Source organism: Homalodisca vitripennis, chromosome 5, assembly GCF_021130785.1.
Source record: "Homalodisca vitripennis isolate AUS2020 chromosome 5, UT_GWSS_2.1, whole genome shotgun sequence".
NCBI lineage: Eukaryota > Metazoa > Arthropoda > Insecta > Hemiptera > Cicadellidae > Homalodisca > Homalodisca vitripennis.
In genome coordinates, this window is record NC_060211.1 from 144,207,039 (window position 1) to 144,227,598 (window position 20,560).

A 20,560-nucleotide genomic window follows, 5' to 3' on the forward strand; every position below is an offset into this window, starting at 1 on the left:
AATGCGCCAAGTGTCTGCGCACCAAGCAAACAAATTAAGATAAAACTTAGTGTAGCATGAAATAAACAATATTTATAATGAATAGTGCAAAATTATGGTACCGGTACCTATATTTTACACATAAAATAATGAATTTCTCCGAATCCGTACTACTTTATTGTTTGTATTCCCGTCGTAATTTGATAGAAATTAAGTTTGCCTCGTTTTGTTAAATTATGGTAATAAATACGAAAACCTCCGATGATGTATATTTTCGGAAAGACGCCTGTTTTTGAATTGGATTGTTGAAATATATGTATGTTTCCTCTGTGTCATGTATGAGAGAAAGTACATAAATCACAAGTATTATTCTTCCTACTTAGAGTGTTATTCAAGTACTCTTAAAATAAACAAAGCACTTTAATTGTTAATTGTCCAAAATATTTTTAGTGATATCCTGGCAACTTAGATTTACTCTTGGCATGTTCAATACTCGATTAAACCGTAGATAATAATTGTATACTGTTCATTTATAAACCTTCTTGCATGTAAAAATTACAAAATGGAGTTTACCGTAAATAAATAAATATATACTTGGTGTATAGAGATGATTCTGTATGATTCATTGTGTTTTGGTTCCGCACTACGTTGAGTGAGTGCATTACGTTGAACCTAGATGGTGCTGGTGTCGGGCAACCAATACCAATCCACCAGTAACTCGGTCTCTACGACGCTAGAATGCGCTAATCATATCTGATGGCACTTAATGTTTATATTTTCGCCGTAGAGTAAAGTTAAGCCTGCGGCTCTTCAACCGAGACGTCGCGTGTTCGATTCTTGGGGAGTTCAATATATATTTGTAAGTGAATTTGGACATTCTTCCCGTAAAAACGTTTAGTATGCTCAATTCTAATGCCATCGTCGCAGAAATAAACCCGTTTAAATGCTTTCCCAGTGCACAAAGTATGGTTCAATGTAAAATGTTATTTCAAAAACCCCAATAACTGCTAGCCCTGTTAGTCTTTGATAAATTATTGGATTGTTACATGGATGATTTATTTATAAGAGGGAGGGAAGGACGACAGTAATAAATATCAACAGCACAAAAAACGTCAGCCAAGCTCGAGGCGCATGAACGCTGAAACAAAGCTACTGCTTACCTCTCTGTGTATAAAGCTCGGTTTTTCTCTCAGTGTAGAAGCGTGAAGTAGGGGGTCCACAATTCACACAAGGGTTAGTGGTGGTTTGTCTACGGCCGCTATCACCAAACAAGGTTAGGTTCTACGTGTATTTACATGCATTCGTATATTATGTTATTTTCCCTTCTCTTTTAATATCATTGAGTTCGTAGACTCATGTATGCAAAAAGAGATTTACAAAGCCAAGGTGGTCACTTTTAAGCTAAAGTAAACAATACGGAAATACTCATTTGTCCGTCATCTTTTTAGTAAATAATTTAACACGGTTATCAGTACAATTTAGGGATAGAGTTAGTACATGTAATTGGGAATATAGAAAATTGCCTCAGATCAAATTTCATTATCCTAGCAAATGAACAATAAATTAGTCATTGGTGCTGTTACTGTAGATGTTTTAAAAATCTTCACAAAAACTCGTTCTACAAGTAACCTATGCCTTTATATTGCTGCTATACAGTCGTTGAAAATTTTCAATCATTTACTAGTTGGTTAATGGTACCCTAAACGTGTAAACAATAAGCATTTCAACAATTAAAATTTTACATCTACATTATTTCTTCTTATTTTATTCTTAAGCCTACGGCATGCATGTCCAGATTTTTCCAGCTTGTATATAAATGTTAGCAAATCGTTACTTCTAAAGAGTTTTTGCATATTTGTTGAGGTTGGACGGTGGTAGGAAACAGGCCTATTTGAATCTGTTTCCTTATCTTTTAGTTTCTCAACACTCCGCGGCTTGAATATTTCATATTGCCCACATCGCGAAGTGAGTCAAAATTTCGGTTATCGTCCGGATTTAGAGTTTGAGTGTAACACATACACAAATTAAAGGCGATGCATACATTTATGTACAGTGCAATATAAAATTATATAAATTATAAAGTTGTATTAAATAATGTCAATTAAGATATTGAACTATATATTGTAATGTGTAGAATGGATAATTAGTTTTTATGATAGGAGGGAATTAAAGATCTCCCCTTGAACTGAGTTTGGTATAAAGCAATCTAAATACCTGCGTTGTGTACACAATTATAAGCAATGTTTTATAAATCGCTTGAACTGTTCTATCATAAAAATTTGAGCTAAATATTCATGAAAACAACATTTATTAGTTTGTTATACAATATCAGAATGAAAGCCATATATCCATGAAGGACTTTTATACTATATACAATATTATAATCATAAATTTTGGTGTTATAAATTATAACCATAAAGTGACAACCGTCAAAAATAGACTTGGACACATTGTTTGTACAGTTCACTTATTTATAGAAGCCTATCAATATTACAATTTACCTTTCTGCTTTTGTTACAGTTTTGAGGTGTAAAATCCTGTTAGTATAATAATTTTAATGATTTCAAATATTCATATAGACCTAACCAAAAAACTCCATTTGCCATTTTTATGTGCGTACGTATTTATTTAACAGCCTCTAACGTATTGAATTATATCTCCTTAAATAGTGTACTGTCTAAAATTTGTGAAACTTTTCTGATATTCAATAAAATACTGGGTATCTGCCATATACATTATATTAGCAAGACTCTGAAATTAATTATATTAATTTGTTCAGGCTTCTTCACCTGAAATTTAATGAAATCCTATCAATCCCACAAATTACTAAGGTAAACTATAATATTTTCCCTGCATACACGAATTGTTGACATAAAACCATAAGTAAGTTTTTGTCATTTCTCCACATATTCATAAAAAACACAATACAACGTCCTAACAATAAATGTTGCAATTCTACCTTCGTATTTTCAAGATATATATTAGAATATTTAATGAAACTTTTACCTTATAAAAAACTACTAACACCATAGTGTTAGTAGTGTTTTGTTGTAATTTCAATTTAGAAATGGAAAATATGAAGAATATTATGAACAAGAATCATCAGTTGAAAGCTTCAATATTGGTTTTTACTATTGTCAGGTTAAAATATTAATTTTTAATATTTGTTTAATTTATGTGAATTTTACGTGCATTATAAGCATATTTACATTAAACTGCATTTTTAAATTTGTATGGTTGTATAAACACTGAATAAATATTATTTTCTCGTTTAAGACGTTGTTTCATAGCATGTTCATAATTTATAGAGTATTAAATAATATGTATTTTTAAATACATTTTATGAAACGTAAAGCAGTCTGTCGCGAGCCACTGAGAACCTGAACCAACAGATAGGACCGCAAGGTATCAATCATTATCTTAACAATCACGCAATATTCGGATGAGAAATGTATCCACGGGAAAGAGTACTTTAATGGTACATTAAACTTTATTTTTGATATTCTCCACAACATATATTGGTAAACCTGAAGGAACTGAGTTTTAAAACCTACCTCTTTTTTCGTAACACTGGTATTTTGCTTTACATGGTATTATGATACTTAATTATTTATTCAGTTTTGAGACATACTCGCAGCTTGAATATTTTTGTCGAATTTATGCCAACACATTATTTCAATCAAAATTAAATTTTAGTAACATTACTCTTCGTCATTACCTTATAATTCCGTCAATGAAATCTCTGTATGCGGACACTTGCGTGTACACCCCCGGCAGGTTCCTTCGAGCACAGCCCTCACCGAAAGACACAAGGCCTGCAACAGAGTTTAATATTAGAGGAACCAACAAAAGGAATAAAAGTGTATCTGTTTCCAATTGTCAAATTATAGCTTTAAAATATGTGCACCAACATTAGTGCACTCATTGAGTGACATGCAAAGACGTTAAGAATTTTATTATTACAGAACCATAGGCTTTTCAGCGAAACGTAAAATAGATTACCTTGAATAGTATAGATTCCGCCTGGACCTATAGTCTGTATCGGACCGCCGCTGTCGCCCTGTAACACACGGTATTATTTTACTGTTGCAGGGCTACGTTGTTACAGCTCATATTAAATAGAATCAGAAGACCGTGAAGTAACTCATTCACTTAAAAACAATTTGATTCGCTAGTGTTCACCCTAGTGATTCCTGATTCGCTGTTCTGTTACTTCCTATAATTCCTGATCGGAATTGAAGAGATCAAAATTTTGTTCAATAGTGGTGATTTCTACACTGGCGAATTATGTTAGTATGCTAACGCATAGTCTTTCCACATACAAAAGAACAAGTCGTTGTACGGCTCTGCATCCTAAAACTGCAGGTTTAGCACACACAACTCTGTTGTAATATTAACAACATTGTTATACATAACAGGCAAACTCTACATGATTAATCGGCACTGTTAATATTAACCCACAGTATAGGAAGCTCGTTATAATTTGCAATTATCCCCATTGTCAACGGTGCCAAAGCCCTCCCACCATAGGCAATTAAGCACCTCAGCAACACATTTCTGAAGGATACTGTTGGAAAATTCGTTTTTATCTCTATTATATTGTAACATATAACCAATCAAGTGGTATAGTTTAATAAACAATTTCTCTTGTACTACCGTGGTCTTATTTAAAAATTACAACTTTGTAATGAGTCAACACTTATCAAGTAATGTAATTCATGATACGATGAAGAATGTAATTTACGTACACCTTTTGCAACGTTTTCTGAAGATAGCGAATTATTGAGTCAGCTAGAAAGCTTTCACTCGTGTAGGAAGTTGGACTTTATTCTGTGATTTTTTATTACTTATCTTGTTTTTTAATATTTTGAAAATAGTACACTTTCTCACACACCTGTCTAGCGTATGCAGATGTGGTGTTAGGTTTGACACTGATGGTACTTGTTCTAATTACTCTCGACATTTAGGTGTATGATTGATTTTTTTGACGTACTATTCATTCTGTTATTTGCGAGTTGGATGAGTCCATCATAATATATCGATCGGAGTTTGAATTTTGGTGTGTGCTTAAAGTTTATGCCTTAAATTTTTTACCTCCTTAAATTTAGAAGAGGTTAAATGCCAATTCTAGGAACTTAAACTTCAATATTTCTACTTTAAATGATGGCAAAAGGCATCCATCTTAAGTAATCAAATTTAAAAAAAGAAAGTTCAAAGAGACAAAAATCAAAGTTCACTAGCTGCCATAACCACAATATGTGCTCTGATACGTCGTACTTACATCGCAAGAGTCAACTCCTCCCCGGCGTAGTCCAGCACAGATAGTGCCTGGGAGGGTGGAATACTCCGGGGCTAAACCACTTCGTGCACACTGCCCTTTGCTGAAGATGTTGACCCGAGCCTCCTGCATGGTGCATGGGTACGGGGATTTGACCAGCGTCGAACCAAACCCTATGATAACCGCCTCGCCGATCTTCATAAAGTCTGAAACACAGTCGAATGATATGACCATTAGAGAATCCCACACCAAAATAGTCGACGGTAGATGATGCATTTGAATACTCCCTCTACACCCCGTCCCTACATTGTTGCCAGTTTTACTTGTAGGGAATATTATTTATCAGTCTCAATAAACAAACAGTTGTTGCCACAAATACGTTTTTCATTTATGTTTTTAGCAGCCAACATTTAAATCAAGTGCACAGTATGTACTTGATATGTACATAACCATGTCATAGCGAGAAGAGCTGGTGCTCAACAGCGATATGGCAACACTGCCTCAAATGCCATCGGACTATTTTGGTGCGAGCTACTATATTGAATTTTTATGATCAATCCGCGATGACCTGCACTAATTGTATTAATACATGTTCGTATAACTAATTCGCTAAATTTATTTATTTTATAGTAATGGAAAGACATAATGTAGAGAGAGTCAGTATAGTTCATAGCTAGCAAAGCCAAGGTGCTAACCTTCAGGAAGTTAACTACAATTATTGACAGCTGAGTCATGTTCTTGATAAGGCTTTACTGTTATGGTTGACTATTATGAATAGTGACAAAATGTATGTGTATTTTAACTATATTTCATTTCTTGGTATAAGGCTATGATACCAAATTTATTCTATAAGTATTTTGAACTCCATTATCGTTGAAAGGCTTCCAATATATAAACACTGTGAATGGTATATAAAAAAAATGGAGTATTATTAAGGGATCTTTCAACTTCAATGGCATTCTAATTTATTGTACTATATGATTTTTTAAGGGAAAGCTGCCCATTCTCTTTTGAAAATGTTTGTTGCCTTTGTCAGGAATAGAACCCCGTGACCTCTTGTTTACAGGTGAGTATCCTTTATTCTTATACTTTAGGTAGATTTTGTATACAAAATCAGCTCATTGCAATAGCCCTCACGGTAGCACTTACTGAATGTTTCTGCATAACTTGACCCCCAGAGCGCAAAACCTATCCCCGTTACAATGTTTAATAACGCAGCTTGTAGAAAAAATAAATGTTCAAAAAAAATCCCAAACAAATTGAAATTTTATACAAAATTTGATCTTATAAATGTCTTGGATAAGTTCGATGGCCAGCTTGATACGCCATTTCAATCCAATAAAAATCACAACTTCGTTATTTATAAAACTAGAGAAAATACATTTTGGAATACTTTTGTAATGAACCATGTAAATATTTTATAATGAATCATTTTTTAGTATCTCAAATTGTCTTCAAGATATTAATTACATTTAAATCGCTTTTCTATGGCCAGGATTTGATAGGGATGCTGAAAACGTTCGAGCAAGTGCAAAATTTAATCTTTTAAATAACTCAGCTAAGTTCGATGGTCAATTTGGTACGCCATTCCATTTCAATATGGTACTCTAAACTTTAATAATTCACAACTCCATTATTTAAGAACCTAGAGAAAAAGCAAAAAGTGATCCGGGGTGCTTTTAAGATTTACTAAACGTGTTGTTATAAATATTGTTTTGGTATCTCAAACTTTTATCAAGATATTAATTACATGTAAATCCCATGAAAATAAATTAATAATATTTCAGTTGTCAAAATATCTAATTACTTCTTCCAACTGAACCGGAATGTCATACAATACAAATTTAGCAGAGTAAGTTTGAGGATGAATGATGTGACTAATGCTTAAGTGTACCAATTAGGTTTGACTTACTTCTAGGCGGCAAGCATACTGGCGTGTAGGGAACACTTTGCTCCAGAGTGGCGACAGCTACATCACCTACTAGAGTCTGCGAGTTGTATCCAGGGTTGATGTCTACCCGAGATAAGGCGAAGTTTGGAACGTCGGGGTTGTTGCAGCGGTCCACCAGCTCGAACACAGCCCGGTACATCTGCTCAGGGCTGTCACCCTGGTTTCTGTAATAGCACAAACTGAATAATATCGCGGGGTTCTGAACGTTGCAGTTGTTGCAGCAGTCCACCAGCTCGAACACAGCCCGGTACATCTGCTCAGGGCTGTCACCCTGGTTTCTGTAATAGCACAAACAGATTAATATCGCGGATTCGATGACGTTAGGGTTGTTGCAGCGGTCCACCAGCTCGAACACAGCCCGGTACATCTGCTCAGGGCTGTCACCCTGGTCTCTGTAATAGCACAAACTGAATAATATCGCGGGGTTCTGAACGTTGCAGTTGTTGCAGCAGTCCACCAGCTCGAACACAGCCCGGTACATCTGCTCAGGGCTGTCACCCTGGTTTCTGTAATAGCACAAACTGAATAATATCGCGGGGTTCTGAACGTTGCAGTTGTTGCAGCAGTCCACCAGCTCGAACACAGCCCGGTACATCTGCTCAGGGCTGTCACACTGGTTTCTGTAATAGCACAAACTGAATAATATCGCGGATTCGATGAACGTTGCAGTTGTTGCAGCAGTCCACCAGCTCGAACACAGCCCGGTACATCTGATCAGGGCTGTCACCCTGGTTTCTGTAATAGCACAAACTGAATAATATCGCGGGGTTCTGAACGTTGCAGTTGTTGCAGCAGTCCACCAGCTCCCCGGTACATCTGCTCAGGGCTGTCACCCTGGTTTCTGTAATAGCACAAACTGAATAATATCGCGGGGTTCTGAACGTTGCAGTTGTTGCTGCAGTCCACCAGCTCGAACACAGCCCGGTACATCTGCTCAGGGCTGCCACCCTGGTTTCTGTAATAGCACAAACTGAATAATATCGCGGGGTTCTGAACGTTGCAGTTGTTGCTGCAGTCCACCAGCTCGAACACAGCCCGGTACATCTGCTCAGGGCTGTCACCCTGGTCTCTGTAATAGCACAAACTGAATAATATCGTGGAGTTCGACACTGGGATAGTTGCAGCAGTCCACGAGCTCGAACACAGCCCGGTACATCTGCTCAGGGCTGTCACCCTGGTTTCTGTAATAGCACAAACTGAATAATATCGCGGGGTTCTGAACGTTGCAGTTGTTGCTGCAGTCCACCAGCTCGAACACAGCCCGGTACATCTGCTCAGGGCTGTCACCCTGGTCTCTGTAATAGCACAAACCGAATAATATCGCGGAGTTCGGGACATTGGGGTTCTTACAGCGGTCCATCAGTTCGAACACATTCTCGTACATCGTATGCAGTACGAGAATTATGCATGGACTTCCACTTCAACTCTTGTATCATCTCAGATTTAAAGCAACACTGTTTCTAATTTCTAGGAAAAGTCCACACTTGTTATAATGGCTTACACATGTTTTGGCATAAAACTATTTCCGGATGACGTTAAGGTCTCTGGATAAGTGGCCCATATCACACCAGAATTTGAAAAAATACCGTTTTATTTTGTCCCTGGTGTGTTAAAAGCAACGTAGTATTTAAATATGTTCGTTTTCCCAAAATACTTACCATGTTTGTACTACTTTAAAGGCAGTGGACTTTGCCAAGGCATTGGAAGGCTATAAATAATCACAACTATGGCTGAATTCATCTTGTGTTGAATTAGACTCTATTTTTGTAATCTTGTACAGTTTGGATCTCAAGGAGTGAGAACACTTTATACTCCGAGTTGCTTAGTAACTCGTTGTTGTTTTTGAGTAAGGGACTTCAGGGAGAAAATTGAAAGTGGAACATAATTTTTTTTTAAGTTAAAAAAAAGGTTGCGTACCTGGGAAAGCAGTGGGCAGCAGTGAGCACGTGTCTGCTGGTGATGAGAGAACCCCCGCATGACACGGACATAGTGGAGAGGGAGGTGGGGGACACCAGGGCTACGAACCATGGGTACCTGAGGTTGGGCACACTCTGACCACCAACTATCTTGGTCAGACCGGCGGGCACTCCACACTGGGCGGCGATGGCTGGAACACACCAGGGTCTCATACTACAGATATAGAGTCAACTAAGGGTGCTGAAATTTTTATTTCACACTGAGAAGAAGAGAGAGGGATACCTAGGAATTTGCAGTTTTGTAATAGGAGTATTAGTTAGTCAAAACAATAGTATGTACATAGCGAGGAGATTGATATGAAGAAGCCCGATGATCTATAGGATGACTTCAGAGTTTTAAGGTCCTTCCGGCTCTCCTAGACATTTTGGTCATAAATCTTCAGATATAAGCCGTCAGCATTGGACGCGTACAAAACGACACTTTGAAGTTTAACGATATTTTGAATACATTGTTTTAAAGTTTGTTTTCATGGTGGAAGGATTGTGAATGAAAGTGGATTTTTCTGACATTAGCCATTGTTCAGTGATACAAAAAATCAGTAACAGTACGTTTCCAGATCTGCAATCGGTGCAATCAGTTCTTTGCGGTTGGTTGTTTAGTACAGACCTATTGTGACCTGTATTCTTTAGTGTAGCTTTTTAGTTTTTATAATTAGTGTTTAATTTTTATTAAGTGCATGTTTTAAAGATAGTAAGCATAAAAATTACAAACGACATGTTTTTGTGATCCCTAACTTATGCATTCAAATAATCTCTGGTATGATTTGTTTCTTTTAACCAAGCCTGTAGGTATCCACCTAAAGAAGAGATCAGATTGCAGATCTCGAAACGTAGTGTTACTGATTTTTTTCATCACTAAACGATGGCAAATTTCCTGACAAATTGTATTTCCTTCAGTTTGTTTTAACTCGCTTGGATTCAGAATATCACTATTGTGGTCTTCATTGCTACGGTTATAACTCACAACAAACTTTGATCTGAAACGATCTCACATCACTTGGTCATACGTGATAAGAAATATCTTAGAATTGGCTTTCAAGTTTGGAGTACGAGTATTAATTATAAATTAAGAATAAACAAAAAATCAAATGTACACAGCTAGGAGAAGTATAAGTGAAGAAGCTCAAACATATTGCAGGACGTCTTCACGGAGTAACGGCAGGACTATAACATCACTTGCCTCACGACATTAAACTACTGAAATAGAGCTATATCTTTACTGGCTTTTTATCTCGCAAATCACTCACAATAGGCAATCTAGTTATAAAAATTAGCATCACTAGGAAAGGCATCCATTCACCACTTTGTCATATCGTAACCATCATTATAAAGATGCAGCCTCCGTTTTGCACTCGCAATCATAAAGCTAATGTGTTCCAACATGCTAGACGTCCCGTAATTCTATAACTTTGTTCAGCATACTCCGATATGTGGCAAACTTTGCCTTCCTCTCACAGTGTGCTCTCAAATTCTTGGCAGGAATGAACATGGATAGCTTAACAGAATTCTGGGCAGTGGATTTCAAGAACATTCACTTTTGATTTTTTTTTCTAAATTGACCATCAAACTGTGGACATAGCTTCAACTTACTGTGTTTGCTTCTCAGCCAAGAATGAACGTTCTTACTCAACATTCAGAGATTTTAAGCCACATTTTGTATTTTCTAGAGTGACGTTTTAACACGGATTAGGTCGATAGTCGGTGTCACTCAGTGCAGAGCCGCAGTTAAGGTGGTTAAATCCCTATTTTCCAAGGCAAAATTTAGTACCTGACTAAGGAAATCACAGAAATATAATGTATCTCAAATCTGACAAGTTGAACATTTCAGACCTTGAGTTGAGTTGGATAAAGATATTGAAAATTAACGTAAGGGATAAGAAGGTAAGGTAAGGTAAGGTAGTGGAATTGGTTCATTTGTCACAAAATGTTACCATAAAAGTAAAAGCTATTAATCCGTTTACAAATAGTGCAAGATTGAAAGACATGTTCCTAATTACAGCAGTAATTTTGAATGGATTATTTCAATAGACATACGTGGTTCTGGATTGGTTTCTTCTGACTCAGGCAACCCCAAACATCGCTGTAAGTAACTACGTCGATTACTACAGCTTAGAGGCTAAACAGAATCCAAGCTGTTAATTAGCTGAAACTAACAGCTTGAAAAAGTCTGCGAGTGACAGAATGTTGTCTGCCATGCCATACTTCTGAGAGGGGCTATATTCTTTTACAAGTCTTTAATTCAACTTTAAAATACTCATATATTGGGAATAAACTAAATAACCTTTGGTGCGTAGTATCATATTCTTAAAATAAGACATCTCCCAGTATTCTAAAACCAAAAATTAAGGTTCAAAAGTAGTTGAGATTTCACGTTTCAAGATCGTTTCTCAAGATCCTTATAAGGCCAGTTTTTATTGCACAGATATTTCATCACCAGATCCAGAGCCCTCAGTCATTAACGCTGTCATTTCAAAAGAACGGGCAATGTCATATGCGTAGTCTTGTATGAAAATATGACTATTGTTATGTTAACTTAACAGGTCATCCACCACCAGTTAATACGTAACATACGAGGAACAACAACGAACTGGGGACATCTACTTGTTGTCATTACACTAGTAACTGCCCCAGGAAGGCATTAAGGGCAAAAGGAATAAGAAGGGTAACCCTTTCCATAACCAATCCTATAAATTAATCACATTCTAGATAGTTACTTCAATACTAGATATTTCTTTAGTACAATAGAACAATAAAAGGAGAAAGGTTTACTGCCTGGATGTAAGGTTCGTGAAACCTCTAACAAATATGGTGCTTTCTATAATTGAGGTGAAGCGAAAAAATAACAACTCAGCCAACAATATCATTGACTGCCTTATTGGAGTAAAGATATTTTCAACATTCATATTTGACTAAGATTATTTTAGATAAAAAATTAATTCAATTATTTTTTATATAAAAATCATAGTTTTTTAAACTTTTTTGTACTGTAAACATTGAGAACCACATTTTTCTTAAAGAACAAGAATTGTTAAATTTGGAATTTTTCACATGCATTACTCTAAAACTATTTTTATAGCAAGTTCAACAAACTTGTACTTATTTATTTGCTAAAGAAATGATTACTCTTTGCTTACTGCTACTGATGGCTATCGCAATAGCTGATTCAAATCCAAAAGCCTTTTAGTTTATTCGATATTTTTATCGATTATTTAGAAAAATCGTTATTTTTTATAATTCATTGCTTAAATATTCAAAACTTAATAATTTTCAAGAAAAACGAAGAAAATATTTTTTTCTTATGTAGCAAATATAACGTATATTTCACTGCAGCCAGATGTTGAGAAAATTCTTAATATTGTAATCATTAGTGTACAAAATTTTAAAACTAAAAATTAATCACTGAACAAGATTACTAACAATCATTTTGTGCCTAACATTTTAACAATTTCTGTAAAGAGAGTAGGTACTGGATTTGCGACTTGAAGTATGGACTATTCAGTACCAGAATTGGACTACCACTTGCCTCAACCCCCCCCCCTCCCCTCGGGAACAAATTCTAGATACGCCACTTAGCCCTTGGATTGCGCAATCACTCAAGTTAACTGGCAGTATATCACCTCACGTTATCTGGTCAGTCGTTATCACTCGGCCTTAAGTAACAGGCGTCCAATTGCTGAAGGATTGTATGAGGTCATTTAACCATAAAAAGCTTTTTTAGGCTTCTTCCTCGACAGCAAATATCGCACCCATGGTTACCCTGCCAGTAAGCGGCCACACAAATACCTGGTATACTGATCTGTTTAGGTATCTCTCTACGATAGTTGTATTACTTGAAATGAAATGAAATGAAATATGCCTTTATTTGCGGAGTTAGGGCTATTTAGTCACTTGCTGTAGCTCAGGACTGGTTGCCCTCAGTAAAACAAGTTTGAAGACCACATTATGTTGTATTAAACAATAGTGTCTTTTACGGATCAACTTAAAGATATATCCCCATACTACAATTTTAAATCTGGTATTGATTTAAATATTTTTCATCGACCCTTGTTGTGGGAAATAACCAGAACACTACTTTCATATTATTTTATATAGCTAATAAAACAAAATCAAATATTGACTGATTTATCTTTTTACAATCCACACCACAACGTTGGAACTAGCCTAATCCAGAAATCTACAGGTTTTAAACCTGAAATGTTAAATTATGTACGCACCTTCGGGTAACGAAATACATTTGACTGTGGTTTCATTTAACAGTATGAAGTTCTGCATGTCTATGTGGGCCCTAAAGACGACTATTTATGTCGTCAGTGCCTCTTTACATACTTAAAAGAATTTCCCGTAAGAAACCCGTGAAAAGTCTTGAAATTTAATTATAGCTGTATGTCGTTACAAATTATTTTAAATATCTTAATAAGCAAAACAGAATAATAGGACAATTAATTTTCTGCCACCAAAGACTTGGGGAATTTGGAAGTTTTTAACTGGTTTATATATGGTTTCAAACATAATATTTATCAAAAGGTAGACTAAAAAAGTGAATTTGGGGGTTAAAAAGGGTATGTCACAAATGGCTGTATACTCAAAAGTATGTGTAAACACATTATCTTGAGAGGGAGTTCTAAAGATAGAAAAAATGTCTAAAGAAATACTATTTGCCACGAAAAAGATTTTAATTGCCTTGTTGCAAATTTATTTCTTGATTTGGGTTTTTTAATCTTTTGCATAAAATCATATAGAATATTGAGACTGCAATGTTTATAAAAAGGTTTAAATAGCTATAGTTTTGTTTTTGGGTTGTAGTTCAAATTAAATTTCTCATGACGCTATTTGTGAGAATTTTCAATTTTGCAGATTATCCGTTCCTATCGTTAATTAATTAATTATTTCCATGCTTTATTTAATATAAAATATCCCACCTGGCACAATCTAAAAACGGCAAGTTTTATTTTTAGCTAATATATTAACATTGCAGCTAATATGTAACGATTATCGAAATAGAAACAGTTTTGAAGGGTCATTTAAAAATATTGTGGATCTGGAGATATTTTATGGTTCTGTGTGCATTGTATTCATAAAATAATTGCACGTTTGATCACTTTCGAACGTTTGCCAATAGTTATTGCAGATATTGCGATGGTTCTAAAAAGTAATGAAATATCACTGAAAGGTTATATTATCTTTATGATTTTACATACAGTAAATTAAACAGATTGATCTAGGCCTCATGCTACGTTAATTTCAGAAACTTGTATATTTTGCATTAATATTAAATCATAAGCTAGCTCAGTTTGATTTGATGTGAGCATGAGGTTGATCTAATTTATTAACGAGGTTGATCATTAAAATTAACGGGCACAATTACCTATTTAATAATCCTCTTCACGGTGCAAACAGTGACGTAAATTTAAAATGGTCTGCATAACGTAAAGTTCAGTAACGTAACGTTTCGTATCAGTGGTTCGAAAGAAATATTTGGTTACTTAATATAACTATTCTTTGATAAGGCACCTTATTTAGAATATAACATTTTTCAAATTCATTCAATCGTCTCAAACATTGATTGGACATAAAATTTAATCACTTTCCAAAGTTAGTGTGTATTTTGATCTGTATTTATTAAAGATTTATCAGTCCAATTTTTCAGAGAAACGTGTTTGAATTAAAGGTCTATGAATGTGATATCGTTTGATGATTGGAAAAATATGGTTTCAACCTTGGTTATCTATTTGCTTCTATACATTTGCGTGTTTGCCTCCTTTCTAGAAAAGCTTCTATAGCAAATTTTACTTGCACGTCTCCTTCCTATTCAAATGTTTGCGTGCTTGACTTCAATGTGTAATTTTGCGTGCTTTTCTGTGTTGTGGAAGATGAATACTGGAGGTCACAGTGAAGTAACGTAAAGTTTGAGGTTCAATTTGGCCAAAGGTTCGTTTTGAAGACAAAGATTAACTTCATTTAAGGTACTTCACTTTGTGTTATGGAAAACTCTTCTAGAAAATACGGGTAATTCGACCTCGGGTGACACAAAGTCTGTTGTTTCTACAAGACTGTAGAAACAAAGTGCAGTATATTCCTCATCTGTGCTATAAAGTGTATACAAAGTACCTGAGAAGTAGTGGAGGGCCAGCAGAACCAGGTACGACCAGCGCATGGCGGTGGTTGAGGTGGGTTGTGAGTTTCCACGGCCCGGTGTGTTATCTGCTGACGTCATGACCTCGCCCGCCGTGAACAGACTATCGCGGTAGCTTGGTTTCACGCTTCGGGTTAAACCTACTTTATAGAACAAACGTCAAATTATTTCACCGTCTGCGTAAGCTGTTGTTGACGGTAGTCTATTTCTTAGAGACCTCGTTTCACCCTATCGACTCATTCGTATTAGAGGAACTCGTCTTTGGTGACATCAGGCCAAGAAGCCATGGTGATAAGGGCTTATTTTTAGAATGTGGGGGAAGTTGGGTAGTACCCTCACAACTTAAGTTTAACGTGTCATTCCAACCATATAAAAGTTGGCTCTATTCCTACTGTGTACCTGTAGGTTGGAGACACTACCGAAGTACAGACACATTAATCGGGTCAAAGGATGATGTTACTTGGAATGACAAACCAAACAGATAGAAGGTCATGGATTGCTCTATGTTTTAAAGGGGACTCAATGGCAATGGCATTTTTCATAGATTGTGCTAAACGATTCTAAGGATAAACCGTCCTTAACAATTTCAACATTTTTGTTGACCTCCCAATAAGAGAGGCGCAGTCTTACCTCTAGGTTACGATGAAGGATACAGTGCATGGTATATCTGTATGAGTGAATAAATTATCTAAGTTATCGTACGATATCTTGACCTATCCGAGAACATACTCCAGTGTGGTTTAAGAATGAACATGCTGCAGAAGAATATGTATCCTCCTGCCAAACAGAACGTAAATCTATCTGAAATTTCTCGGGACGACAAGACCAATCCTAAAGGAAAAGTCAAACTAGAAGAACTCTAGTGAAACAAGCACTCTAGAAGAACAATCCAGTAGAAAATATTATTTTCTACTATTAATAAACTGGGATGTTCTTATATTGTGCTGCGTTCTTATCTATTTAATCTTAGTGTTTTACCCTCTATCATCAACGTGATCATGGATGCACATAATCTTTTTTGCATTAACATTCAATTTTTTGCAAAATAAGCTTTATAGGTAGAGTTATATTGGGCTCTCATGATCTTCAAATCTTTAAAGCACACGTTATTAGTGCTTGCGTCAGTTCAAGCACAACTACTATATGGTATTGTCTTACAACCCTCAACTGCACCTTGATTGAGTAGCGGTAATTTGACCCCATTAGGGCCAGACCTTCTTCGTCCGTTTGTGACTCTAACTCAACACGTATGTTGACAGAACATTTATAACTTACAAAAATATTTAGTGTATAAATAGTATTTCATATATATATATATATATATATATATATATATATATATATATATATATATATATATACAGGGTGATTCGGTTAGTGTTACCGGCACTTTCTGAGCTGATTGTACTATAAAAAATAAAGAAAAAAGTTCATATAAACATGGGTCCGGAAATGCTTCCTTACTGGGTTATGGCCAATTGAAGATTTCACCAAAAATTGTGTGCAGGAGGTCAAATGATGATTTTGCCGCGTGTTTATGAAGAGATATTTATAGGCGAATGCAACTTTTTCTAACGGATTTTTAGATGAGAAATTGGAATAAAGTTCATCTCATAGCTGTATCTCATTTAGTTTTTTTTTGTTATACTACAAAAAACAGAAATAAAATAATTTTGAAAACACTTTTTTAAGGTTTAACGGACAATTATTTTGTTAAATAGGCATTGAAGACCCACATTTTTACAAAGAAAACTTGCAGAAAATTTAATTCTGAATAAAATTATGTGCCACACGGCTATTAACAGCGAAGTATTAGTTTCTGGAATTTAATTTTACAACAAACAATCTAACCAAGCAAGAAATACGTATTTAGTAAATAAACACCGTAATGTAATGATATAAGGTACACAAATAATTGATTAGCATACAATTGTAAATACGATTTTAATAGATTAATGCTCAACTAAAAAACAATAATACTATTACTTTTTAGGACTATCCAAATGGTTACATCATGTACCTACATATCTTTGTCACGTTAGCTTTACAGAAGGTAAATTATGTTTTTATAAGTTGGTATCACAAATCAGCTGTTCAACAACAATACACTGCAATTTATTGAGGAATCCAAATTATTTGTTACCAATTCTGTACTAGTTTAATGAGTGCAATTTAATACAATTAATTTACTACTAGTTTGTTAGTGAAGTGTATTTTAAAGTAACTTACTATCACAATTGCAATGCCTTTGTTATTTACAACGGAAGAATATGCCGACATGGTATTTGTCCTTAGGCGTTTGTGACGGAAATGCAACCGCTGCTACTGCAGAATACCGAAGACGATTTCCTAATCGCAGAGTTCCAAACCCAAAAACGATCAGTGGATCATTTCGTACCCTAAGAGTAACAGGTAAACTTCCTAGTATTAATAATTATCGGGATCGCCCTGCCCAGAATAATGTAGATATGGAAGAGGCTATAATCATGGCTACTGAACGCAGTCCTGGTGTCAGTACACGGCGTCTTTCTAGGCGATTCGCAGTGCAGTGTCTCAGTCTGAAGTATGGAGAACTTTGCGCAAAAATAGCATGTTCCCTTACGATAAACAACAAGTTCAAAGTATTCAAACAACAGATCCTCCTCTTCGATGGAATTTTGCAACTGGGTTAATTAGAAACCGTCAACATCATAGAACCATTTTATTCACTGATGAAGCTCAATTTACCCGAGATGGCGTCAACAACCTTCACAATGAACACACTTGGGCAGAGGGAAATCCACATAGTACAATCGTGCGCAACTTTCAACACAGATTTAGTGTAAATGTATGGTGTGGGACTCATTCATGATCGATTTAATAGGACCATTCATTCTCCGAGGACATCTAAATTCCCGCATGTACCTAGAATTCCTTACAGAACAACTACCACTATTATTAGAAGATGTTCCATTAGCAGCAAGGTGCAATATTATTTATCAACATGATGGTGCCCCTGCCCACTTTTTCCCATAATGTAACAATGCACTTAAACGAGCAGTTTTCCCGGGCGATGGATTGGTCGCGGTGGACCACACCACTTGGCCACCAAGATCACCAGATCTAACTCCATTAGATTTCTGTATATGGGGTTGGATGAAAGAGAACCTGTGTACCAGGAAAAAGTAAATACACGTGAAGAGTTAATAAATCGAATTGAAGATGCCGCCGCACAAATCAAAAACAATCGTGCAGCGTTGCGGAGGATAACTCGATCAATCAGAAAGCGAGCTGCTAAGTGTATTGAAGTACAAGGACTGATTTTTGAACACCTGTTATGAAAGTGGTACGTAGTATTATAAGCTTTAGATGAAAAACAATAATTTATTTAAAACTTAATTTAAATTGCATCCTAATAAATCTTATGTGTAGGCTTACTCTAATGTCATTAAAATGCGGTTTTCCTTTGCTTTGGAATTTCTTGCTTGGTAGAATGTTTGTTGTAAAATTAAATTCCAGAAACTAATACTTCGCTGTTAATAGCCGTGTGGCACATAATTTTATTCAGAATTTAAATTTTCTGCAAGTTTCTTTGTAAAAATGTGGGTCTTCAATGCCTATTTAACAAAATAATTGTCCGTTAAACCTTAAAAAAGTGTTTTCAAAATTATTTTATTTCTGTTTTTTGTAGTATAAACAAAAAAACTAAATGAGATACAGCTATGAGATGAAACTTTATTCAATTTCTCATCTAAAACTCCGTTAGAAAAAGTTGCATTCGCCTATAAATATCTCTTCATAAACACGCGGCAAATCATCATTTGACCTCCTGCACACAATTTTTGGTGAAATCTTCAATTGGCCATAACCCAGTAAGGAAGCATTTCCGGACCCATGTTTATATGAACTTTTTTCTTTATTTTTTATAGTACAATCAGCTCAGAAAGTGCCGGTAACACTAACCGAATCACCCTGTATATCAATGGTAAGATAATATTAACCAGTTTTTAAGTTAAAACAATTGCGAAAAATACATAAAACTGTCATAATTATGAGGAAAGTCTGTTTGAAACATCTAGCACATTATAAGAAAACTATACAACTTCTATAGATGAGAGTCATGGCACAGCCTGGATGAATATTTCCGCCGGTGGCTTTCATATTTACTTTAACTTTTAGAATACACTTATGACAACGTTTATTTGTAACGTGTTTGAAATCCCTTCCCTTAAAATGATAATATTTCTTATTTTCTGTCTTCAATGATAAGCGTGCATAACTGCAATAGCAGACATGCTACCTTCTTTGTACCCTCTCCTCAACACAAATTTACCCTGTAAATAACCGCTATACATTGGCTGCAAGCTTAAAAATTGCAAATAAAAGACTAATACAACAAGACTTTGAGGACAGAGCTGGCCATATGGCTTACAGACCGGCTCTTTACTGCATAGCAAATCCTTTAATAACAACTGACAAAGTAACACTTCATAATGTTTGCGTACTTGACATTATTAATATTGACTTGCAATTGATTGATATATTATACTCTACTTCAGAATAAATTGGCACCATTCTATTTCTCCATGAAATTACAAATAAATAAATAATTATAGTTTTTTTCTGTTATAGTCCTTGGTCATATATGTACACTAGTAGCACTGAACAAAATAAATACAAAACAGGAAACAAAATCATTCCTTTATCTGTGCCCAGACGTAGCCAGGAAAACATTTTGGGGGAGTCAAGAGGACTAATATTTTCCCGTAGTAAGGCAAGTTCAGTCAACTGCCCATTCCCCATTTTGTTCCTTACAAAGTTCTTGGCCTGAACTTTGAGAACAATCCTTCAGCAGTACACGTCTGTAATAGTGAATTATTTAAATAATAATAAAAGTTTGGTAAATTGGTTGGGGTGTCCGGACCCCTTGGACCCCCTCGCTGGCTACTTCCTTGATCTGTGCTATTAGTATGTGCCTTTATACATACATTCACTTCAATTCTTAAAAGATGATAACAATATTTGAATCTAATACAGATCACTCAACGATCATATCTCAATACTTTAAACAGAATTATTCATGTACCGTTTGTTTTGAGAACTTTAGTATAGCAATGAGGGCGGAGGCACTTTCCACCTTGAAGAGCGAGAGATCCAATTAAGATAGTGAATCACTTCACTTGTTACAAAGTACAGTAACTGTATGAATCACTTCCGTATTGAGTTATTAACCTAATTATCTCAGCTTGGCTAAAGGTCGCATT

The 20,560-nt window shown here is 35.5% G+C and overlaps 1 protein-coding gene across 4 annotated transcripts in view; it reads right to left on the bottom strand.

Annotated features, from left to right (window-relative positions):
* LOC124362966 (transmembrane protease serine 9-like) overlaps positions 1-15,406 on the bottom strand; it is an 18,895-nt gene extending 3,489 nt beyond the window's left edge. For 2 of the 4 annotated variants that reach the window (XM_046817885.1, XM_046817887.1), the window contains exons 1-7: positions 15,293-15,406; positions 9,126-9,315; positions 7,170-7,372; positions 5,261-5,463; positions 3,982-4,039; positions 3,698-3,794; positions 1,140-1,237 (exon numbers count right to left, since the gene is read on the bottom strand). In XM_046817885.1, coding sequence (XP_046673841.1) covers positions 1,140-1,237; positions 3,698-3,794; positions 3,982-4,039; positions 5,261-5,463; positions 7,170-7,372; positions 9,126-9,315; positions 15,293-15,398 — 955 coding nt within the window. In that variant the 5' untranslated portion in view covers positions 15,399-15,406. The remainder of the gene's footprint in view (positions 1-1,139; positions 1,238-3,697; positions 3,795-3,981; positions 4,040-5,260; positions 5,464-7,169; positions 7,373-9,125; positions 9,316-15,292) is intronic. The other 2 variants (XM_046817886.1, XM_046817884.1) reach the window with 1 other exon arrangement.
* Between the last annotated feature and the right edge of the window lie 5,154 nt (positions 15,407-20,560).